At 42.0% G+C, this 26186-nt stretch overlaps 1 protein-coding gene across 1 annotated transcript in view; it reads left to right on the forward strand.

Moving 5' to 3' along the window:
• Positions 1-26186, forward strand: part of zswim6 (zinc finger, SWIM-type containing 6) — a 115712-nt gene that overhangs the window by 49882 nt on the left and 39644 nt on the right. The window contains exons 2-4 of the mRNA XM_063014622.1: positions 5465-5821; positions 14805-14953; positions 16399-16549. Of these exons, the coding sequence (XP_062870692.1) occupies positions 5465-5821; positions 14805-14953; positions 16399-16549 (657 nt within the window). The remainder of the gene's footprint in view (positions 1-5464; positions 5822-14804; positions 14954-16398; positions 16550-26186) is intronic.

Here is a 26186-nt window from a genome sequence, read left to right on the forward strand (position 1 = left end):
TTAAAATTTTTAATCGCGATTAATCTCAGAATTTCATATAGTTAATCGCGATTAATCGCATTAAAAAAAATCTGTGTAAATGTTATAGAAAACAAGGATTTTTAAGTGAAATGTTACAATTAAAATGGTGAACACATTTTATGCTAAATGTACTGATGTTAAAAACTGCTGGGACAAGAGAAAACTGTAAGGGAGTTTATTCACTCACATACTAGGCAGTAAATGTCAGATTGTAGTTTAGAATTTCTCCATCAGCAAACATTGTAGATCAGCGGTGCTTTAGGTGGGATAAGGCGTAGTTATTGTATCAGACTTGTCTGTGGTTGTATCGTGACGATGGTTTGATGGACGTTTCTACACGAAGTGAGTGTGTTTTGACCCTTTGGGGCTTCCATAGTTCATGAACTAACGTGCTCGACTCAGCTTTCCGGTATTCGGTACAGAAGAAGAAGTTAATTAAGTGTAATAAAGTGTTCTGCTCCCGACAACTTGTGAATATAGCGTGTATTTATTTCTTTATTATGCAAGTGCATCACTACCACGATCGGTTACATTATGTTAACAAACCGCAAATGAAAAACGGTGGCAAGTCCGACATTAAAACGTTTGTTCTACCAGTCAAGTGTCAACATGAACTAGAATTTGCGTTAATGGCACTAATTTTTTTAATCGCGTTAAATGGAGGTCGCGTTAATGCGTTATTATCGCGTTAACTTCGACAGCCCTAATATATATATATATATATATATATATATATATATATATATATATATATATATATATATATATATATACAGGGGTTGGACAAAATAACTGAAACACCTGGTTTTAGACCACAATAATTTATTAGTATGATGTAGGGCCTCCTTTTGCGGCCAATACAGCGTCAATTCGTCTTGGAAATGACATATACAAGTCCTGCACAGTGGTCAGAGGGATTTTAAGCCATTCTTCTTGCAGGATAGTGGCCAGGTCACTACGTGATGCTGGTGAAGGAAAACGTTTCCTGACTCGCTTCTCCAAAACACCCCAAAGTGGCTCAATAATATTTAGATCTGGTGACTGTGCAGGCCATGGGAGATGTTCAACTTCACTTTCATGTTCATCAAACCAATCTTTCACCAGTCTTGCTGTGTGTATTGGTGCATTGTCATCCTGATACACGGCACCGCCATTGGATGCACATGGTCCTCCAGAATGGTTCGGTAGTCCTTGGCAGTGACGCGCCCATCTAGCACAAGTATTGGGCCAAGGGAATGCCATGATATGGCAGCCCAAACCATCACTGATCCACCTCCATGCTTCACTCTGGGCATGCAACAGTCTGGGTGGTACGCTTCTTTGGGGCTTCTCCACACCGTAACTCTCCCAGATGTGGGGAAAACAGTAAAGGTGGACTCATCAGAGAACAATACATGTTTCACATTGTCCACAGCCCAAGATTTGCGCTCCTTGCACCATTGAAACCGACGTTTGGCATTGGCACGAGTGACCAAAGGTTTGGCTATAGCAGCCCGGCCGTGTATATTGACCCTGTGGAGCTCCCGACGAACAGTTCTGGTGGAAACAGGAGAGTTGAGGTGCACATTTAACTCTGCCGTGATTTGGGCAGCCGTGGTTTTATGTTTTTTGGATACAATCCGGGTTAGCACCCGAACATCCCTTTCAGACAGCTTCCTCTTGCGTCCACAGTTAATCCTGTTGGATGTGGTTTGTCCTTCTTGGTGGTATGCTGACATTACCCTGGATACCGTGGCTCTTGATACATCACAAAGACTTGCTGTCTTGGTCACAGATGCGCCAGCAAGACGTGCACCAACAATTTGTCCTCTTTTGAACTCTGGTATGTCACCCATAATGTTGTGTGCATTGCAATATTTTGAGCAAAACTGTGCTCTTACCCTGCTAATTGAACCTTCACACTCTGCTCTTACTGGTGCAATGTGCAATTAATGAAGATTGGCCACCAGACTGGTCCAATTTAGCCATGAAACCTACCACACTAAAATGACAGGTGTTTCAGTTATTTTGTCCAACCCCTGTATATATATATATATATATATATATATATATATATATATATATATATATATATACAGTACATATACACATACACATACATATACTGTACATATACATATATATATATACATACACACTGCCTGGCCAAAAAAAAGGTCACCACCTGGACTTGACTAAGCAAATAGGTAAGAGCCTCCCATTGGATGATTACTGCATGGGTGATTGTTTCAGCTGGCAACAAGTTATTTAACCCTAACTGATGCAGTGAGTAGCTTCTCATTTGTTAAACAACCATGTCGAAAGACACATCCTGTGGTCGTGGAAAAGATGTTAATCTGTTTCAGAAGGGTCAAATTGTTGGCATGCATCAAGCAGAGAAAACATCTAAGGAGATTGCTGAAACTACTAAAATCGGGTTAAGAACTGTCCAACGCATTATTAAAAGTGGAAGGACAGTGGGGAAACATCATCTTCGAGGAAGGAATGTGGTCGGAAAAAAATCCTGAATGATCGTGATCGGCGATCACTTAAACGTTTGGTGAAATCAAATGCTAGAAAAACGACATTAGAATAAGGGATATGTTTAATAGTGAAAGTAAGAGCATTTTGACATGCACAATGCGAAGGGAACTCAAGGGATTGGGACTAAACAGCTGTGTAGCCTTAAGAAAACCACTTGTCAGTGAGGCTAACCGGCAAAAACGGCTTCAATTTGCTAGGGAGCATGAAGAGTGGACTCTGGAGCAATGGAAGAAGGTCATATGGTCTGATGAGTCCAGATTTACCCTGTTCCAGAGTGATATATATATACCAACTCGAGCTAGTAAAATTGTCCTGCCAATTGATAGACTGCCGACCTTTCCGTGATGTTTCCTGCCTCGCGCCCAGTAAATCTGACCCACCGTGACCCTACCCAGGATTGAATGAATGTACCGATGCACGTTGCACCCGTGTCTGTTTCACGTATGGAGCAGTAATATGTCCAGATTGTATTGTACGTTTTCCTTTGATCTTATAGCGGTTTATAACAGGATACGATTCGTAGTCTTTTTCCGAGTCGTCTGGCTGGCAGTGATTCATTGCCGTCTACTTCACTTCCTAATCAACGTCTTATTTCCCCGCCTCTCTTGGCCAGACTTCAAATGCTATTTAAATGAGCGTCGGGAGTTTTCCGCTTCTCCTTTGTAGTGGCACACGCCAGTCAACTGCCAGCTCCGCCTCCCCTTCCCTCTCCAGACTCGTACACATGCACACACATCTGTTCGCCAAACAGGGGATACAAGCCCTCACTTCCGTTTCCTCCCTTTCTCATGATGTCTGAGATTATCATGTGGAGTTGGTGTTTTCCCTTCCTCAGTTTACCATCCTGTTCTGTTTAATGAATAGCGCTTGTCTGGTAACCCAGGGCATGTGATTTTCTGTTACAAATATTTGTGGGGGTGTATATAAGAAATAGAGCAGATATTATATAAGGATCGAAGTCTCTTTTTTTACCTTGTGGAAAACTGCTTTGTGATCTAATAATTATTATTATTATAAATATTCTGCTCTCTAATAACGCTCCGGCCGTCTTAACCCGAAACTCTTGCATTGGGTAAATGTTACAGCCAGCATCCGGCGTAGTGATCAAGTGTCGCTCCCTACTCCCTACACAGGTTGAAGTTCACTTCATTTGAACATTTTTGTTACCTTTGGATTGGAATCTCACTTAAAACGGTGGAATACCCTACGTAGTGAACAACTGAGGTGAATGGAAGGCTCCTACAGAGTTGGCACTAATGGTTGAAGAACCGCTTTCTGAACCAATCAGACCTTCTGGTTTTAATTTTTAGTAAGAAATGCTGTTATTTGCATTTATTCAGTTTGCGTCACACAGATGTCAATGAAACGCTTGATTGGCTTTCTAACGAGTTAGTGTTTTACTTTACAGTTTGAGGAAGTTTTAAGTTTGAAGGTTTTTAATTATAAGCACACTTTTGCAAAATAACGGATTATATTCCTAATGGAACAACACACGGTTGTAAATTTAATAGCATCTGGAAGAACATAAGCTCAGGTAAGCAGTGGCTATGATATGGTTTTGGATTTTGGCCGCTGTGCCGTGATTTATTGCGATTTATATTTTCAGTATATGTTTTGTGTATATTATATTGACTCTTGACTTGACTCGGACTCTAGCCTAAAGACTTGTGACTTGACTCGGACTCGTATTTTGTATGAAGTGTATGAAGATATGAGAATACTCACAGGAATAATGACCAAGGGTTCTAGGACTGTGTATTCATGTACAGTTAACCTACCTCACAACCATTAAAATAAAAATGAAAATATAAAATGGTCCTAAAATATAAAGACAAGATAAACAGGGTTAAAATCAAAATAAATAAGTAGATATTTATGTACAGTTCTGTGTAGGGATGTAACGATACACTCTACCCACGATGCGATACGATTTTTTTCTTTATTTATTTATTTTAAACAAAATGAAATTGAAGACAAATTATGACAGTTTCCTTTTATTATTTCTCTTAAAAAATAAAATAAAATACTGTATTCATGCTTATCTTTTATTTATCTAAATAATGAATGCCCTTTTAGGTACAAACTATGCCAAATAATGCTTATTGTGTAAAAAAACTGAAATGAAATTTTAAAACAAATCTAACATTATATAAATAAATAAATAATTCAAATAAAGAAAGTATCCTCACATAAATACATTTGGCTGGAAAACCCCCTACCTGGCAACTTTGTGAAGTGCCGTCAATCAGGCGAGGTGAATAGCACCAGTGCCCTCTGCACTGGTGAATATCGATTCATCCTAAATGAATAACCGATTCGAATCGTGGCACATGTGCACCGATTCTTAACTGTCTTGTGGTGCAGGTGGCGTAGCGGTAAAAACAAACCCTAGCACACCAGAGCTGGGATCTCGAATACATCGTATCGAATCTGAGCTCTGACGTCTGCCTGGGCTGAGGCGGCCACATGAACAACGATTGGCCTGTTGTTCATATAGGGGTGGGGTATTAAGCCGGATAGGGACTCCTCATGACTGATGCAACTACGACCTCTGCTGGCTGATCGAAGGTGCCTGCACAAAGACGGGGAAGGAGTGCGTTGATCAGGGTGTGTCTCTCCGTACACAAGGCTGATTTGCATATATGCACTCGCCTAGTGTGGGTGAAAAAAAACAGTTCAACAATAAACCTTTACTGTTGTATAAATACACATTTTTTATGTGTAGATGTGTGTTACAGGGTTAAGTGTAATCCCAAAAAAAGGAAACTTTCTACAATTGAAATGTACTTTATGGTTATACTGCAAATTCTCTTATTGTCTGATGTATATTTAAAATACAGATTTACATTTTAACTGAGTTGATGTAATGTGGACAGTATACCGTTCTCAACAGCATCTCTCTTTATTATCTTTCGCTCAGGTTTCCATCTCAGCGGCACGGTGACGGAACCAGCCACGGCGACGGAACCCGAAGTGGTGTGCAGCGTGGCCATCAGCTTCGACCGCTGCAAGATCACGTCGGTGACGTGCGGCTGCGGCAACAAGGACATCTTTTACTGCGCCCACGTGGTGGCCTTGTCGCTGTATCGCGTGCGGCGGCCCGAACAGGTCAAGCTGCACCTGCCCATTTCTGAGACGCTCTTCCAGATGAACCGTGACCAGTTACAGAAATTCGTCCAGTACCTCATCACAGTGCACCACACCGAGGTGTTACCCACAGCACAGAAACTCGCCGACGAGATCCTCTCGCAGAACTCCGAGATCAATCAAGTACACGGTAAGGGGAGACGGTCACAGGCGCGCTAGTCAAGGTCCCTATGATGTTTTGTGTATTGCAATGAATTACAGGAGGAAGCCATGACTGTCCTGTGCACACGACAAGGTCCATAAAGACATGTGGTCTGTCTGAAAACCCACTGCTTTGGTGCCTAAGTAGAAAGGATTCTAATAAGACATCAGACTTTAGAAGGCACAATAAGGCTTCTTAGTAGGCAGCATTATGAGGCATCTTAGAATTTAGACAGAATTCAGACTTCTTCCTGGGAGTGCAAGTAGGATGTGTCTATGCATAGAGCTTACTAGATTTTTAGACATACCCACAGGAACACTCCAAATGAATGATGAATCACGTTTTCTTATACATCACGTGGATGGCCGGGTGCGCGTGCGTCGCTTACTTGGGTAACACATGGCACCAGGATGCACTATGGGAAGGAGGCAAGCTGGCGGAGGCAGTGTGATGCTTTGGGCAATGTTCTGCTGGGAAACCTTGGGTCCTGCCATCCATGTGGATGTTACTTTGACACGTACCACCTAACTAAGCGTGGTTGGAGACCATGTACACCCTTTTATGGAAACGGTATTCCCTGATGGGTGTGGCCTCTCTCAGCAGAATAATGCGCCCTAACACAAAGTAAAAATGGTTCAGGTTGAGGTGTTGACTTGGCCTCCAAATTCCCCAGATCTCAATCCAGTGGAGCATCTGTGGCATATGCTGGACAAACAAGTCCGATCCATGGAGGCCCCACCTCACAACTCGGAGGAGTTAAAGGCTCTGCTGGTAACATCTTGGTGCCAGATACCACAGCACACCTTAAGGGGTCTAGTGGAGGCCATGCGTTGACGGGTCATGGCTGTCTTGTCAGCGAATGGTGGACCAACACATTATTAGGAAGGTGGTCATAATGTTATGTTCGATCGGTGTATATTGTATATATACCGTGGTGAGGATAGCGTCTCTAAACTTGACCTTTTTCTTTAGCTTTGCTTGGATCACACATCCTCTCGGGACATGTCCATAAAGACGTCGACGCTGGTTTTGTTCTACACGTTAAATCGGTGCTATGACGCACGCCAACCGCCATATGCAAACGCCGATGACGTGTCTTGGGTGACATGTTAACATTATCATACACAAGTTGAAATTTCAGTTACGTGAAAAGTTTCGTATTTGAATACATTTGAATGTTAGGCTGCCACATACGGCAGGAGCCGGAGCAGTGGCAGCCCAGTATGGATGGTAAAAGGTAAAAGCTTTTGATTTCTCAAGCAAAGGAAATCACGTAGAGACGCATTACTGTGTAATAATACGCTAAGAATAAAATTGTACATCTAGTGTGGATAGTTATGTTGGGGATTTATTGGATTTATTTCCCTGTCGCAAGCTGTAATCTTCCACATCCCTGTACTTAAGAATATTGCTAAACACACATGCCAAGCCTGGGATTGCCCAATTACTTCCTCTTTGCTGCATTTGCTCTATCTTTGAATGATATCTGAGGTTCAGCCACATGATTTTATTTGCTAGTAGGTGTAAAGAATGAATTATAAATCATTAATAAATACTGTAGATAATATCATACGCTTTCAGTTTTGTGGCAGCAGTTTGGATGAATTTGAATACATTTTATAGATGAAATGCAGTGGCCTACGTACTGCCCTGACCTTAAATGCATCACTTATAGATGCTGCACAGCCACAGATTCTCATATACACCGATCAGCCATAACATTAAAACCACCTCCTTGTTTCTACACTCACTGTCCATTTTATAATAAATATAATTTTATAATAATGCGTTATCTAATACACTATCTAGTGCACTGTGTAGGGAACATAAATCCGTGATCTGATGTACAATCTAGTGCACCGTGTAGGGAACATAAATCCGTGATCTGATGTACAATCTAGTGCACCGTGTAGGGAACATAAATCCGTGATCTGATGTACAATCTAGTGCACTGTGTAGGGAACATAAATCCGTGATCTGATGTACAATCTAGTGCACTGTGTAGGGAACATAAATCCGTGATCTGATATACAATCTAGTGCACTGTGTAGGGAACATAAATCCGTGATCTGATATACAATCTAGTGCACTGTGTAGGGAACATAAATCCGTGATCTGATATACAATCTAGTGCACTGTGTAGGGAACATAAATCCGTGATCTGATATACAATCTAGTGCACTGTGTAGGGAACATAAATCTGTGATCTGATATACAATCTAGTGCACTGTGTAGGGAACATAAATCCGTGATCTAGTGCACTGTGTAGGGAACATAAATCCGTGATCTGATGTACAATCTAGTGCACTGTGTAGGGAACATAAATCCGTGATCTGATATACAATCTAGTGCACTGTGTAGTGAACATTAACCAATTGTCTAAATCAGTATCTAGTGCACTACGTAAGGAACATAAATTCATATCTAAAATACTATCTAGTGCACTATGTAGGGAACATAAATCCGTGATCTGATATACAATCTAGTGCACTGTGTAGGGAACATAAATCCGTGATCTGATATACAATCTAGTGCACCGTGTAGGGAACATAAATCCGTGATCTGATATACAATCTAGTGCACCGTGTAGGGAACATAAATCCGTGATCTGATATACAATCTAGTGCACCGTGTAGGGAACATAAATCCGTGATCTGATGTACAATCTAGTGCACTGTGTAGGGAACATAAATCCGTGATCTGATGTACAATCTAGTGCACTGTGTAGGGAACATAAATCCGTGATCTGATATACAATCTAGCGCACTGTGTAGGGAACATAAATCCGTGATCTGATATACAATCTAGCGCACTGTGTAGGGAACATAAATCCGTGATCTGATATACAATCTAGCGCACTGTGTAGGGAACATAAATCCGTGATCTGATATACAATCTAGCGCACTGTGTAGGGAACATAAATCCGTGATCTGATATACAATCTAGCGCACTGTGTAGGGAACATAAATCCGTGATCTGATGTACAATCTAGCGCACTGTGTAGGGAACATAAATCCGTGATCTGATATACAATCTAGAGCACTGTGTAGGGAACATAAATCCGTGATCTGATATACAATCTAGCGCACTGTGTAGGGAACATAAATCCGTGATCTGATGTACAATCTAGCGCACTGTGTAGGGAACATAAATCCGTGATCTGATATACAATCTAGTGCACTGTGTAGGGAACATAAATCCGTGATCTGATGTACAATCTAGTGCACTGTGTAGGGAACATAAATCCGTGATCTGATATACAATCTAGTGCACTGTAGGGAACATAAATCCGTGATCTGATATACAATCTAGCGCACTGTGTAGGGAACATAAATCCGTGATCTGATATACAATCTAGCGCACTGTGTAGGGAACATAAATCCGTGATCTGATATACAATCTAGCGCACTGTGTAGGGAACATAAATCCGTGATCTGATGTACAATCTAGCGCACTGTGTAGGGAACATAAATCCGTGATCTGATATACAATCTAGTGCACTGTGTAGGGAACATAAATCCGTGATCTGATGTACAATCTAGCGCACTGTGTAGGGAACATAAATCCGTGATCTGATATACAATCTAGTGCACTGTGTAGGGAACATAAATCCGTGATCTGATATACAATCTAGTGCACTGTGTAGGGAACATAAATCCGTGATCTGATATACAATCTAGTGCACTGTAGGGAACATAAATCCGTGATCTGATATACAATCTAGTGCACTGTGTAGGGAACCTAAATCCGTGATCTGATATACAATCTAGTGCACTGTGTAGGGAACATAAATCCGTGATCTGATATACAATCTAGCGCACCGTGTAGGGAACATAAATCCGTGATCTGATATACAATCTAGCGCACTGTGTAGGGAACATAAATCCGTGATCTGATATACAATCTAGTGCACTGTGTAGGGAACATAAATCCGTGATCTGATATACAATCTAGCGCACTGTGTAGAGAACATAAATCCGTGATCTGATATACAATCTAGCGCACTGTGTAGGGAACATAAATCCGTGATCTGATGTACAATCTAGTGCACTGTGTAGGGAACCTAAATCCGTGATCTGATATACAATCTAGTGCACTGTGTAGGGAGCATAAATCCGTGATCTGATATACAATCTAGTGCACTGCGTAGGGAACATAAATCCGTGATCTGATGTACAATCTAGCGCACTGTGTAGGGAACATAAATCCGTGATCTGATATACAATCTAGCGCACTGTGTAGGGAACATAAATCCGTGATCTGATATACAATCTAGTGCACTGTGTAGGAAACATAAATCCGTGATCTGATATACAATCTAGTGCACTGTGTAGGGAACCTAAATCCGTGATCTGATATACAATCTAGTGCACTGTGTAGGGAACATAAATCCGTGATCTGATATACAATCTAGTGCACTGTGTAGGGAACCTAAATCCGTGATCTGATATACAATCTAGTGCACTGTGTAGGGAACATAAATCCGTTATCTGATATACAATCTAGTGCACTGTGTAGGGAACATAAATCCGTGATCTGATATACAATCTAGTGCACTGTGTAGGGAACATAAATCCGTGATCTGATATACAATCTAGTGCACTGTGTAGGGAACATAAATCCGTGATCTGATGTACAATCTAGTGCACTGTGTAGGGAACATAAATTCGTGATCTGATATACAATCTAGTGCACTGTGTAGGGAACATAAATCCGTGATCTGATATACAATCTAGTGCACTGTGTAGGGAACATAAATCCGTGATCTGATATACAATCTAGTGCACTGTGTAGTGAACATTAACCAATTGTCTAATTCAGTATCTAGTGCACTACGTAAGGAACATTAATTCATATCTAAAATACTATCTAGTGCACTATGTAGGGACTATAAATCTGTGATCTGATGTACAATCTAGTGCACTGTGTAGGGAACATAAATCCGTGATCTGATGTACAATCTAATGCACTGTGTAGGAAACATAAATCCGTGATCTGATATACAATCTAGTGCACTGTGTAGGGAACATAAATCAGTCATCTGATATACAATCTAGTGCACTGTGTAGGGAACATAAATCCGTGATCTGATATACAATCTAGTGCACCGTGTAGGGAACATAAATCCGTGATCTGATATACAATCTAGTGCACTGTGTAGGGAACATAAATCCGTGATCTGATGTACAATCTAGTGCACTGTGTAGGGAACATAAATCCGTGATCTGATATACAATCTAGTGCACTGTGTAGGGAACATAAATCCGTGATCTGATATACAATCTAGTGCACTGTGTAGGGAACATAAATCCGTGATCTGATATACAATCTAGTGCACTGTAGGGAACATAAATCCGTGATCTGATATACAATCTAGTGCACTGTGTAGGGAACATAAATCCGTGATCTGATATACAATCTAGCGCACCGTGTAGGGAACATAAATCCGTGATCTGATATACAATCTAGCGCACTGTGTAGGGAACATAAATCCGTGATCTGATATACAATCTAGTGCACTGTGTAGGGAACATAAATCCGTGATCTGATATACAATCTAGCGCACTGTGTAGAGAACATAAATCCGTGATCTGATATACAATCTAGCGCACTGTGTAGGGAACATAAATCCGTGATCTGATGTACAATCTAGTGCACTGTGTAGGGAACCTAAATCCGTGATCTGATATACAATCTAGTGCACTGTGTAGGGAGCATAAATCCGTGATCTGATATACAATCTAGTGCACTGTGTAGGGAACATAAATCCGTGATCTGATGTACAATCTAGCGCACTGTGTAGGGAACATAAATCCGTGATCTGATATACAATCTAGGGCACTGTGTAGGGAACATAAATCCGTGATCTGATATACAATCTAGTGCACTGTGTAGGAAACATAAATCCGTGATCTGATATACAATCTAGTGCACTGTGTAGGGAACCTAAATCCGTGATCTGATATACAATCTAGTGCACTGTGTAGGGAACATAAATCCGTGATCTGATATACAATCTAGTGCACTGTGTAGGGAACATAAATCCGTGATCTGATATACAATCTAGTGCACTGTGTAGGGAACCTAAATCCGTGATCTGATATACAATCTAGTGCACTGTGTAGGGAACATAAATCCGTTATCTGATATACAATCTAGTGCACTGTGTAGGGAACATAAATCCGTGATCTGATATACAATCTAGTGCACTGTGTAGGGAACATAAATCCGTGATCTGATATACAATCTAGTGCACTGTGTAGGGAACATAAATCCGTGATCTGATGTACAATCTAGTGCACTGTGTAGGGAACATAAATCCGTGATCTGATATACAATCTAGTGCACTGTGTAGGGAACATAAATCCGTGATCTGATATACAATCTAGTGCACTGTGTAGGGAACATAAATCCGTGATCTGATATACAATCTAGTGCACTGTGTAGGGAACATAAATCCGTGATCTGATATACAATCTAGTGCACTGTGTAGTGAACATTAACCAATTGTCTAATTCAGTATCTAGTGCACTACGTAAGGAACATAAATTCATATCTAAAATACTATCTAGTGCACTATGTAGGGACTATAAATCTGTGATCTGATGTACAATCTAGTGCACTGTGTAGGGAACATAAATCCGTGATCTGATGTACAATCTAATGCACTGTGTAGGAAACATAAATCCGTCATCTGATATACAATCTAGTGCACTGTGTAGGGAACATAAATCCGTCATCTGATATACAATCTAGTGCACTGTGTAGGGAACATAAATCCGTGATCTGATATACAATCTAGTGCACTGTGTAGGGAACATAAATCCGTGATCTAGTGCACTGTGTAGGGAACATAAATCCGTGATCTGATATACAATCTAGTGCACTGTGTAGGGAACATAAATCCGTGATCTGATGTACAATCTAGTGCACTGTGTAGGGAACATAAATCCGTGATCTGATATACAATCTAGTGCACTGTGTAGGGAACATAAATCCGTGATCTGATATACAATCTAGTGCACTGTGTAGGGAACATAAATCTGTGATCTGATATACAATCTAGTGCACTGTGTAGGGAACATAAATCCGTGATCTGACATACAATCTAGTGCACTGTGTAGGGAACATTAACCAATTGTCTAATTCAGTATCTAGTGCACTACGTAGGGAACATAAATTCATATCTAAAATACTATCTAGTGCACTATGTAGGGAACATAAATCCGTTATCTGATATACAATTTAGTGCACTATGTAGGGAACCTAAATCCGTTAACTAATGCGCTATCTAAAGCATTATGTAAGAAACATCTAGTACACTATCTAGTGCACTAAGTAAGGAACATAAAATATTTTCTAATATACAATCTAGTGCACTGTGTAGTACACATTAATGTGTTTGTGACGTGAACAGTTAGCTTAGTAGCTCAGTTATCACCCATATCCTTTGGTATATGCGAGAGGTTTTGTAGCTTTTTTTTTTTTGGGCTTGGGCGGTCGAGGTCCGAGTCTGGGGGTACCTCCCTGAAATGAGTTTTTGCAACTTGGGATGTCTGTTACTGAGACCGAGTCCACTCTTGTTGTTAGCCTGGCATGTCCCCTGGCTGCAGTGATGCTAACCTCAGAGGGCAAAAGACTCGGTCTGGCTACTCCCATCATGTCTGCATGAGGCACAATGCCCGGTATTATATTTCACTTCTGTCGGGAAGGGGAAATGTAAAGCGGATGTTCCAATTATGGAAAAAAAGAGGCCGTTAAATGGCACGTTTTGGAGCAGTGGTGGGTGGGGTAGGGAGAGAGGAAGAGCTTTCATCAAGGCAGGGCTGTGTGAGGTCACAGTTGGAATGCAGGAAGTTGATTTGATGTGGTGCTTTGTAAATCTTTATAACCAGACTGTAAGCGTTTAAACCATCGAAATCTTCTTGCCGTTCGGCTGGCGGGGCTTCCTCGTTCGCCCGTGTGCAAATTTGAGTCACAACCTTGCTCTTTTAAACCCAGACAGTCATACTCTGTCTGGACTGGATTAACACCGAATTTAGTGGAAAATCCCGCTGCTGTAGATCATTTAGCAACCACTGGAGCCTCAATTCTATCCTGGGGAGCTCTGTGAAATAAATAATATCACCTCCACTTACCATATAGAAGCACTTTTTAGTTCTACAATTACTAACTGTAGTCCATCTGTTTCTCTACATACATTTTTAGCCTGCTTTTACCCTGTTCTTCAATGGTCAGGACCCCCACACGACCCCCACAGAGCAGGTATTATTTGGGTGCTGGATGATTCTCAGCACTGCAGTGAAGATGTCATGGTGGTGGTGTGTTAGTGTGTGTTTTGCTGGTATGAGTGGATCAGACACAGCAGTGTTGCTGGAGTTTTTAAACACACTATTAGACACTCCTACCTAGTTGGTCCACCTTGTAGATGTAAAGTCAGAGTCACTCATCTATTGCTGCTGTTTGAGTTGGTCATCTTCTAGACCTTCATCAGTGGGTTACAGGATGCTGCCCATGGGGTGCTGTTGGCTGGATTTTTTTTTTGGTTGGTGGACTATTCTCAGTCCAGCAGTGACAGTGAGGTGTTTAAAAACTCCATCAGCATTGCTGTGTCTGATCCACTCATACCAGCACAACACACACTAACACACCACCACCATGTCAGTGTCACTGCAGTGCTGAGAATCATCCACCACCTAAATAATACCTGCTCTGTAGTGGTCCTGTGGGGGTCCTGACCATTGAAGAACAGCATTAAACGGGGCTAACAAAGCATGCAGAGAAACAGATGGATTACAGTCAGTAATTGTAGAACTACAAAGTGCTACTATATGGTAAGATGGACAGTGAGTGTAGAAACAAGGAGGTGGTTGTTGTGTATGGCTGACTCATTTCATTTGAATCCATTCCTATATTTGTGAAGTGGAAACTTAATTGCTTGTGTGTGTGTGTGTGTGTGTGCTCGTTTTAGGGGCTCCGGATCCTACAGCAGGGGCCAGTGTGGACGATGAGAACTGCTGGCATCTGGACGAAGAGCAGGTCCAGGAACAGGTCAAACTCTTTCTGTCACAAGGGGGCTACCATGGCTCGGGCAAGCAGCTCAACCTCCTTTTCTCCAAGGTGGGACAGCAAGACGTCTACGTTCTGTTCTTGGTTCTAATATTTGTCTATTAATGTATAGCACTTTTTTTTGTAACTTCTGATGCATTTCTTCCCAGCGTCGTACCAACTTTTTAGTGCCATCAGCAATATATGATGCACCACTGCTTTCACATCACCACATGAAAATCTTCTTCCCCTTAAAGCTTCTTCAAGTGGTCCAAAAAGGTGGAAATCGGATTGAGCTAAATCCAGACTATAAGCTTGCTCTTAGTCTCTCAGACATGTCCAGTAACAACTCCTCCCTTCCTTACAGTTTCTATATATTTTTTTGTTTGTTAATGCATTTTCTCCCCTTTAGCGCGTCCAATTGCCCGAACGAACCTAACATTCGCCCTCCGACATGTGGGCAGCAGCCGTATGCATCTTGTCACCTACACTTTGACGAGTGCATATATGCGGATCAGCTCTGTGTACGGAGAGACGCACCCTGACAGTACTCTTTTCCCGTCTCTGTGCAGGCGCCATCAATCGGCCGGCAGAGGTCGTAATTGCATCAGTTATGAGAGAGTCCCTATCCGGCTTTAATATCCCACCCCTATCTGAATAACAGGCCAGTCGTTGTTTATGTGGTTCCAGCGTGTGTTTTTACTGCTGCGCCACCTGTATCCGGACCCACCATGGCAATGGGGAAGGGCAGGAGGCAGGTTGATAACGCATAAGTGACGTTTTATCAAAACCTGCTTTAAGGCATTACCTGATAAAGCAGGGCGGCACGGTGGCTAAGTGGGTAGCACTGTCGCCTCACAGCAAGAACGTCCTGGGTTCGATCCCCAGGTGGGGCGGTCCGGGTCCTTTCTGTGTGGAGTTTGTATTTTCTCCCCGTGTGTGCGTGGGTTTCCTCCGGGTGCTCCGGTTTCCTCCCACAGTCCAAAGCAGTACCGATTCCTCTCTATTCTATCTATTTAATTTTATTGGTGCCGTGGCACCTTTTTAGATTTTGGTAGTTGCTATGTGTTTTCTGAGTCCCTCTTGTCTCTTTCTAGACCTGCTGGTGGATTGAGTAGCTGGCTGAGTTGCACTCATTCATTCTTTTGTATTCCGAGTTTCCAAGTGATTGTGTAGTCCAGTGGCATCTGGTCAGCTTCCTTTCTGTATTCTTGCCAGGTCTGTGTGGTCCAGTGCTACTGCTCACAAATTCCATCCAGCATTCCTGTTATTGAGTCCTGCTATTTCTTATTGGACTAATCTTGAATCTACTATTGAGTACAGAGCAACATCTAGCACCTCTGCCCCATTACATTCAGCACTGTTATTAAACCATTACATTTCTGTCCTCATTTTGTGTGATCCTGTCCTGGCAGGTGACCTTGCGTTAATGAAACACACACATGGATGCCTTTCTTTCTTTTGCCCTGATCTCAGTTCCGTTGGTTTTACACGCTCTGTATGTGTGTGCTCTGTAGGTGCGGGAGATGCTGAAAATGCGAGACTCGAATGGGGCCCGCATGCTGACGCTGATCACAGAGCAGTTTATGGCAGACCCACGGTTAGCACTTTGGAGACAGCAGGGCACCACTATGACGGACAAATACCGCCAGCTCTGGGACGAACTGGGTGAGTACATTGTTTTCACTTATCTGTGCATTGAACACTAATACCTAGCAAATCTGTCTCTGTAGCTGAATGAGCAAAGGGTTGGATTATTAGGGATAATTGGGTTACTTGGGGTCATTTGAAATTGATCTATGTTGGGCTATTTCAGGTCACTAAATAATCACACGTTTGTGTTATTTGAGAGGGCAAAAATCCAGCTCTAACCTAACCCATAATAATAGATAATTTTGGGTCAGTTGGACAGTTTGGGATTGCATGGGGTTATTTTGGGCGATTGGGCTGATTAGGATATGTTTGCGTTCTTGAAATAGAAGGCTAAATTTAACATGTGTCCCAAATCACATAATACACACTAAGTATGTCTAAATACAACCCCAAATCAGAAAAAGTTGAAACAGCATGGAAAATACAAATAATACAAAAAACACAGTTTCTTACATTTACTTTGACCTTTATTTGATTGCAGACAGGATGAACCTGAGATATTTCACGTTTTGTAATGTTGCCATTCCTTATCACCACACTTAAAAGACGTTTTGGCACCGAGGAGACCAAGTGATTAAGTGTTTCAGCTTTTATTTTGTCCCATTCTTCCTGCAAACACGTCTTAAGATGTGCAACAGTACGGGGTCGCCGTTTTTGGTTTCAAAATTCTCCACACATTCTCTATTGGGGACAGGTCAGGACTGCAGGCAGGCCAGTCCAGTACCCGTACCCTCTTCTTTCACAGCCATGCCTTTGTAACATGTGCAGCATGTGGTTTTGCATCGTCTTGTTGAAAAATGCATGGACGTCCCTGGAAAAGATGACGTCTTGAAGGCAGCATATGTTGCTCTAAGATCTCAATGTACTTTTCTGCATTAATGCTGCCATCACAGAAGTGTAAATGACCTTTACCAAGGGCACTGACACAGCCCCATACCATGACAGCCCCTGGCTTTACGACTTGTTGCTGATAACAGTCTGGATGGTCCATTTTGTCTTTGGTCCAGAGCACACAGCGTCCATTTTTTTTCCGAAAAAGACCTGGAATGCTGATTCATCCGACCACAATACACGTTTCCACTGTGTGATGGTCCATCCTAGATGCCTCCCGGCCCAGAGAAGTCGACGCCGCTTCTGGACATGGTTAACATAAGGCTTCTTTTTTGCACAGTAAAGTTTTAAATGGCATTTGTGCATGTAACTCTGTATTTTAGTGCTTGACAAAGGTTTGCCAAAGTAATCCCTCACCCATGTGGTTATATCAGCTATTGTTGAGTGGCGGTTCTTGATGCAGTGCCGTCTGAGGGATGAAAGATCACGGGCGTTCAGCTTAAGCTCGCGCCCTTGTCCTTTACGCACTGAAATTCCTTGAATGGTTTAATGACATTATGCACTGTAGAGGGAGAAATATGCAAATCCCTTCCAATCTTTCTTTGAGGTACATTGTTTTAAACATTTCAATCATTTTCTCACACATTTGTTGACAAACTGGAGATCCTCTGATCATCTTTGCTCATCAAAGACTCGGCCTTTTCTTGGATGCTGCTTTTGTACCAAACCATGATTACAATCACCGGTTTGGAATCACATCATTATTTAGTTTTTTCCCCTGTGTTGCAGGTCTGAAATGCAGGAATGGTAACTTTTTCTGATTTAGGGTTGTAGTACTAAAACCAATAGTTTACTACTCTACTCTTTTATTAGGTGGCATAAGGATAGGAACACAGCACATAGGAACACATTGGGTAACTGTGTCAGTCATAATCACAAGCATAATTTTTCCCCCTTTACCAAGAGCTTGTCTTTTGTCTAGCTAGCATGCTCAAGTTTAGCAATTAGGGCATTTCCACCGACCTTAGACCCACATCAAGCACCGCAAAATAGCGCGTAAACTCAATTTAGGCTCCTGTATGAAGAGCTCGCTGTTAAATCAGAGCAGAAAGGTTGCTTTCCCCTTTTATAGCTGGTTATATGCCATCTCTTTGTGCATTACTAACCTGTTTTCTGACTCGGCCCATGTCAATGTGCTCGTCCTTCAGGGTCAGATCGACCCCACATTCTCATTTTTCAAATGTCAGTCAGTTCTTAGTGAATAGGATTGTACTTTCAGCTTTCACCAAATTATCATTGAGTCATTTTGCAGAAGCATAAAAATGTCTTTAAATTTCCTCGATTGTGAGGAGCGCCTTTGAGTTCGCTGCATTCTGACTAAGGACGGCCATTTAGAAGCCGCTTCGTTTGCCCGTTTGCAGCATTTTCTCCTGATCAATATTGCATATTCTTTTTCCACTTAAAGCTGCCCCAGGGCTTTCTGGCTGCAATATTGGGAAGTAAGTGCAAAAAGCTGAAGTTGCAGTTTGGAACAGCACCATTCTACAGCCGGGTTTTGCACATAATGTAAGACGGGGGTGTACAAACTTTTTGTCTGATCAGCCATAACATTAAAACCACCTCCTTGTTTCTACACGCACTGTCCATTTTATCAGCTCCACTTCTACAATTACTGGCTGGACCACCACAGAGCAGGTATAATTTAGGTGGTGGATTATTCTCAGCACTGCAGTGACAATGACATGGTGGTGGTGTTTTAGTCTGTTTTTAAATACCGTGTCCACTCACTGTCCACTCTATTAGACACTCCTACGTAGTTGGATCGCTCATCTGTTGCTGCTGTTTGAGTTGGTCATCTTCTAGACCTTTATCATTGGTCACGGGGCGCTGTTGGCTGGATGTTTTTGGTCCGTGGACTATTCTCAGTCCAGCAGTGACAGTGAGGTGTTTAAAAACTCCATCAGCGCTGCTGTGTCTTATCCACTCATACCAACACAACACACACTAACACACCACCACCATGTCAGTGTCACTGCAGTGCTGAGAATGACCCACCACCCAAATAATACCTGTTCTGTGGTGGTCCTGGGAGAGTCCTGACCATTGAAGAACAGCATGAAAGGGGGCTGACTACAGTCAGTAATTGTAGAACAACAAAATGTAGTAAGTAAAGATGCACAGTGAGTGTAGAAACAAGGAGGTGGTTTTCAAGTTATGGCTGATCGGTCTACGTACTTGACGTTGGACATGCCTGCTATAATGGTAAAAAAAATACACTGGATGTGTCCATGTTAATTGTGACTGGCTTGCCATACTATCAAATCAGCCAGTGCTCTAAGCGTTGTCTTGTTCCGCCTGCGGGCATATTTGAATGAGTCTGGCTTTCAGGGCAGGAGAAGAGTAAGAGGACTTGGCCTGAATAATGAGGTGGAAAGAAAAACATCGTACACGCAGCAGGGCTAATCAGATTTATTACTTCAACCCGAGTAATGGTATCTGCAGTGCCGATTATAAAAAATCACATTTGTTTGTTTGGGCACTTGTGCCATTGGCTTGCTTTTTAACTTGGGTGTCTCTTGATGGTTGTGTAGTCTGGCTTCCTGCTGCTTTACATTTTGATGGTTTGGGCACAACCCCAGGACCATGGTCTGATCTTTTGTGTCTGGGATATGGCATCTCAAATACAGAGAACTGCCCTCTCTAGGTGGGTGTATAAAAGAGTGAATATGTGGTGTCTTGTCCAGGATGTTCCCTGTTTGCACCCAGCATTTCTGGAATGTCTGATATGAATTAGTTATTGTTCTTTGGTGTTACGTATGAGAGGATTTAAGACCATATACAAATTACAGATGTGCGTTTGAACCAGTTTTTCATCTGCACTAATGCTTTTCAGTTATCTGAGTAAGAAAACAGTCTAATACTAATTAGACCAAGAATAAGTGATCATAATCGTAACAGGTGTGTTTACATGTAGGTCAAAATGCACTTACAGGTTAAGGAGCCTGAGGCGCCTGTACAGAAGTGGATTCTCCGTGCACGAAACTGACCTCATGGGCGAATACACCGAAGTGTGGGCGAATAAGAATGGGTCAGTGGATTGCGCACTTGACAAATGCACTAAATTGGGAGAAAATGCACAAAATTAAATGCCAGAAAAATGCGCTGTCGGTTATCGCCGCAAAAGTATGTGGACGTCCCTCCTATTTATTAAGTTCTGGTGTTTCACCAACACCCATAGCTAACACATATTAAATCAATAATAACAGCTATTACATGCTTTGAACTTTAGTGATGGCTGTTGTCTGTTTCACTTGCCTAAAGCAAGGTCCATAAAAACCAATCCAGTGGCCTGCACAAGCCCTGACCTCAGGTCCACTGAACATTAATGAAATGAATTGGCATATTAATTGGGAGCTAGGAGAAGGTCCTGGGTTCGATCCTCAGACGGAGCGGTCCGGGTCCTTTCTGTATGGAGTTTGCACGTTCTCCTCATGTCTGCGTCGGTTTCCTCCCACAGTCCAAAGACATGCAAGTGAGGTGAATTGGAGATACTAAATTGTCCATGACTGTGTTTGATATAACTTGTAAACTGATGAACCGTGTTTAATTAGTAATTACCGCTTCTGTCATGAATGTAACAATTGGTTACACAGACGTACTTGAAATCTTGTGGAAAGATTTACCAAAAGAGTGGAGGCTGTTGTGGGTGCAAGCTTGGATAATGTCCATGGTTTTTGAATGGGGGTACAAGTTGATTTGTACCAAGATTACCTCAGTGTTTTAGCTGCAGTACTTTGACTTACTCATTCAATTTAGTTTGGATATTTAGATATTTGAATAATCATGTCAGGCTCAATTGAATCAACATGAAAGTATAAACATAGCCAAAGACTTAAGCTGCATTTTCGGGTGGTTTTAGAATGCTGTTTATAGCTGCTGTCTATATTAGTTGAAATGGTTTACCATTCGCAGAGGAAGCAAGCGCTTCCACGTTGGATTGTGTATGTTTGGGGGCCGGAAGGGTATGAGAGGCCCCTGAGCCACAAGGGAAGTGGGTTGTTTAATAAGCAGCCTTCACATGATGCACACATGCACATACCGAGTGAGGAAGGTCACAAAAATCTAGCATTCTTCTTGTAAGAATTGCAATAATGACTGTCAGTTAATAAATCAATAAATAAACGTATTAATATTTTTAATATTTACAGTGAGGTTGCGCTTGCTGGTTGGCTGTGTTAGCTTGTAGGAAATGGATATTAATTGTGTTACTATGCTATGTTCTCCCCGTGTCCGCGTGGGTTTCCTCCGGGTGCTCCGGTTTCCGCCAACAGTCCAAAAACATGCCACCAGGCTAATTGGAAACACTGAATTGTCCTATAGATACCTAGCCGCTAGATGCACAAACCAGTGCATTGTAGTGCCGGTCCCAAGCCCGGATAAAATAGGGAGAGTCGTGTCAGGAAGGGCATCCGGCGTAAAAATTGTGCCAAATCGATGCGGATCATGATCCGCCGAGAGCCGACCCCGCAACCGAACGGACCAAAGGCCGAGGAAGAAGTGTATTACTGTGCTAGCACACCTCTGCTGGGATGTAGGGTTTGAATCCCCTGTGATTCCAGAGACCGGCCGGGTGTCTGCATACAGGCGTGATTTACTATGTCTGGGTGGCGTGGGTAGCACTGTCACCTCACAGTCCAAGTCCTTCTTTCTGTGTGGGCTTTGCTTGTTCTCCCTGTGTCCGTGTGGGTTTCCTCTGGGTGCTCCGGTTTCCTCACACAGTCCAAAGACATGCAGCTAATTAATACTGAGATATTAAAATCACCCCTAGGTATAAGTGTATGTGTATATACACTGTATGTGTATATGTGTGTGTGTTTTCCCTGTGATGGACTGGCTACCTGTCTGGGGTGTTTACTACCTTTCGCCCAGTGAATTGCACCAACAGTGACCCTGAATGGGATGAAGTGGTGGTAAAACTTGACGGTGGATGGATGGATGGATGAATGAATGAATGTATGAGTGAATGAATGAATGCCTGAATGTATAAACATAGCCAAATACTTAAGCTGGAATAAATGAATGCATGAATGAGTAAATGAATAAATGCATGCATGAATGAATGAATGGGTGAATGAGTGAATGAATGAATGCATGAGTGAATGCATGAGTGAATGAATGAGTGCATGAGTGAATGAGTGAATGAATAAATGCATGAATTAATGAATAAATGATTGATTGAATGAATGCATGAATGTATAAACATAGCCAAAGACTTAAGCTGGAATGAATAAATGCATGAATGAATGAATGCATGAATAAATGTATGAGTGAGTAAATGAATGAATAAATGCATGAATGAATGCCTGAATGTATAAACATAGCCAAATACTTAAGCTGGAATAAATGAATGCATGAATGAGTGAATGAATAAATGCATGCATGAATGAATGAATGGGTGAATGAGTGAATGAATAAGTGCATGAGTGAATGAATGCATGAGTGAATGAATGCATGAGTGAATGAATAAATGCATCAATGAATGTATGAGTGAATAAATGCATGAATTAATGAATAAATGATTGATTGAATGAATGCATGAATGTATAAACATAGCCAAAGACTTAAGATGGAATAAATGAATGCATGAATGAGTGAATGAATGAATGCATGAATAAATGTATGAGTGAGTAAATGAATGAATGAATGAGTGAGTGAATGAATGAATGAGTGAATGAATAAATGCATGAATGAATGAGTGAATGAATAAATGCATGCATGAATGAATGAGTGAATTAAATGAATGTGTGAATGCATGAATGAATGCATTAATGATTGATTGAATGAGTGAATGAATAAATGAATGTGGCCCTGCGATGGATTGGCGTCCTGTCCGGGGGTGTGTTACTGCATTGCGCCCAGTGATTCCAGGAAAACTGGACCCACAGAAAGCCCTAGAAAAATGGAGACTAACATAATGCTACAAACAGCGAAGTAAGGTGCCAACTAGGGCTGCACGATATATCGTTTCAGCATCGTCATCGCGATGTGTGCATGCGCAATAGTCACTTAGTGCAATGTCACTTAATGCAAATTAAATCAAATACGTCATGCTACAACTTTTTTGCTGCTTGACACAAAACAAAAATTCACACCGTTCTCATTTTCCATGACGTATCTACCAGTGCGTTCGAAAACCTAGTGAGCTGCCTTGCTGTCTTACTGCCTACATAGGCAGCTGCCTCAGTAGAGAGGATTCTAATAAGTCATTGACTTTTATAAGGCAGGTTATTCGAACGCGCTACTTAGCGATTCCATCGGGTTTCGCGTTTAGCATTTAGCATCTTGCCATTAAATTTGCTGACGAGCCCAAACTTGCAAATAAAAACTCGTTAAAAATCAATAATTATTTATTTCCGTTTGAAAATAACTTTGTCCGCACCATCAGCCATGTTTATTTTTCTGTGAGAGATGAGATGCCGCAATGAATTCTGGGATTGCCTTCATCACTAAGGACGCTTCCGATTCTCACTCGTGTCAAAATAACATTGAAATATTAAGATGCCTCAGTAGTGAGCTTAGTAAGGCATCTCGGGTTTGGAACAGGTGTATAGCTGCTCTTTTGTTTGTATAGTTTTTTTTAAAATAATGTTTACTACTTGAAGAGGTTTTGATTGTGAAATAAAATATTAAATGACCCATTTTGTCAATCCTGTTAATTCCCTCATGTGATATTGAAGCTTTCTTAGTTTAATGCTCAGTTTCAACCGAGTACAAAGATGTAGCTTGTCATAATCTTTTGTATCTCTTGTAGGCACCACCCTTTTTTTGTTTTTTGTTTTTTTTACAGATGAGCCCCTTATTTAGAGTAAGATATATGCATTATTAATATTATTAATATTATGGCCGCTCAGGTGGCGCAGCAGTAAAAAGAGACGCGCTGCAACCAGGGCTGGATTCTGAGAACGTGGTATCGAATCCAGCCTTGCTTTACCGGTTCGAAGCCGAGTGGCTATATGAGCAACGATTGGCCGGTTGCTCATATGGGGGGTGGGACAAAGAACCGGATGTGGGTCTCTCTCTGTCAGAATGCGATTGCGTTCTCTGCCGGCTGATTGGAGGCGCTTACACAGAGATGGGAGAGGGTGCCCTTAGGGTGTGTCTCTCCGCATGCAACGCTGGGTGGCGCCAAACTCGTCAATGTGTGGGTGGCAAAGATGCATCTGGCTGCTGCTCATGTTTCGGAGGGGATACGGGTTAGCTTCAATCACCTCCGTCAGGGCAGGGTTCGGCATAGACAGAGAGGAAGCACGATGCTAATTGAACAATTGGATGCGCTAAAAGGGGAGAAAAAGGGGTAAAAAAATAAATAAATAAATAAAATAAAAAATATTATTAATGTGGTGAAAATGCCTGCATTTTTTTAATATCGCAATATATATCGCAGGGGGAAAAAAATCGCAATGTCAGTTTTTTCCAATATCGTGCAGCCCTAGTGCCAACTCCTTACTAATGGCCATAATTTAAGAATATAATCTCTATCAAACTCATGGTCGGGCGTCCAAACAGTTTTGAACCCATTCATCATCTATTCGCTTGCAGCCATTTTGTCCTGAGGAGGCTTCATCCTCCCGTTCTCATTAACGAGCGAAGAGAAAGAGGAGAGGAGGACTTCATCTGGTCCGCCGCCGTCTCTCCCTTCCTCCGTCTCGTCTCTGATGAATCGCCGGTCCTGTCAGCTGCGTAATTGGAGGGGCCTTCGTTATGAAGGACGCTCCCTTTCCGCCACCTCCAGTCTTCTGACAGGAGCGATAATGCTAAGACCGTTTCATTAAATCCCGGACACTTAATGTGACACCGGCGGTCAGGTAGGTGCTGCGGGATGGGGAGGGGATCAGAGAGGAAAAGGGGAGTGATCACAGCGCAGATTCATGGGTCCACGTCTTTCCCTGCCACAAAGGCATGTTCAGTTCAGACAGGGCTGCACGGTCGGGTATGGTAAAGGATGGCGTGGATTGTGGGCTCGTGTGTAGGTGGTGGAGGTAAAGAACCTCTGGATAAGCAGGCTCTAGGCAGCGATCTGTGCAGGGAATCGGATTCCTTTCCATCTTTATTATCGGGAGATAGATGGGGGGTATATAGGACAGCTACTACATTTCTCCGCTGATGTAATATGACCACCGGGCTCTAATCCTTTGCTGCGAACCACACACCGAGGTAGAATGAGAAGGTAAAGACACAATGGCGATACAGCACCTCGATTTGTATTCTCCTCCCTACGTTCCCTCAGCACTCGGGTTTATCTTGATCCCTGTCATAATGAATTACAGCTGCCGCCGCTGCCCGCTCTCCCCTGCTTGGCTTTGCACATATGGCGAGCCCTGAACAATACAATCCTCTGATTATTAAAGGTTTACTGACAACCAGGGGTGCAAATGTACACAGTCTTAACTTGATAAGGAAATCCGACATAATTATACTAATAATGTAAATACCAAGTAGATAATGATTGTACGGATAAATCCTGGTGGGCTTTATCTATTAAAATATGATATAAGATTGTAAAAACTCAGCATATATAAAATTTGAAGGTAGTTATTTTTTAATTATTATGCAGCCGAGTTGTCATGTTTATAAAACCTAAACTGCAAAACATTTCTAGTGTTTTAGACTATTAATACTACGTATATTTACACTGTCCACTCACTGTAAGCTCCACTTACCATATAAAAGCACTTTGTAGTTCTACAATTACTGACTGTAGTCCATCTGTTTCTCTACATACTTTTTTAGCCTGCTTTCACCCTGTTCGTCAGTGGTCAGG

The sequence above is a fragment of the Trichomycterus rosablanca genome, chromosome 18 (genome assembly GCF_030014385.1).
Source record: "Trichomycterus rosablanca isolate fTriRos1 chromosome 18, fTriRos1.hap1, whole genome shotgun sequence".
Lineage (NCBI taxonomy): Eukaryota > Metazoa > Chordata > Actinopteri > Siluriformes > Trichomycteridae > Trichomycterus > Trichomycterus rosablanca.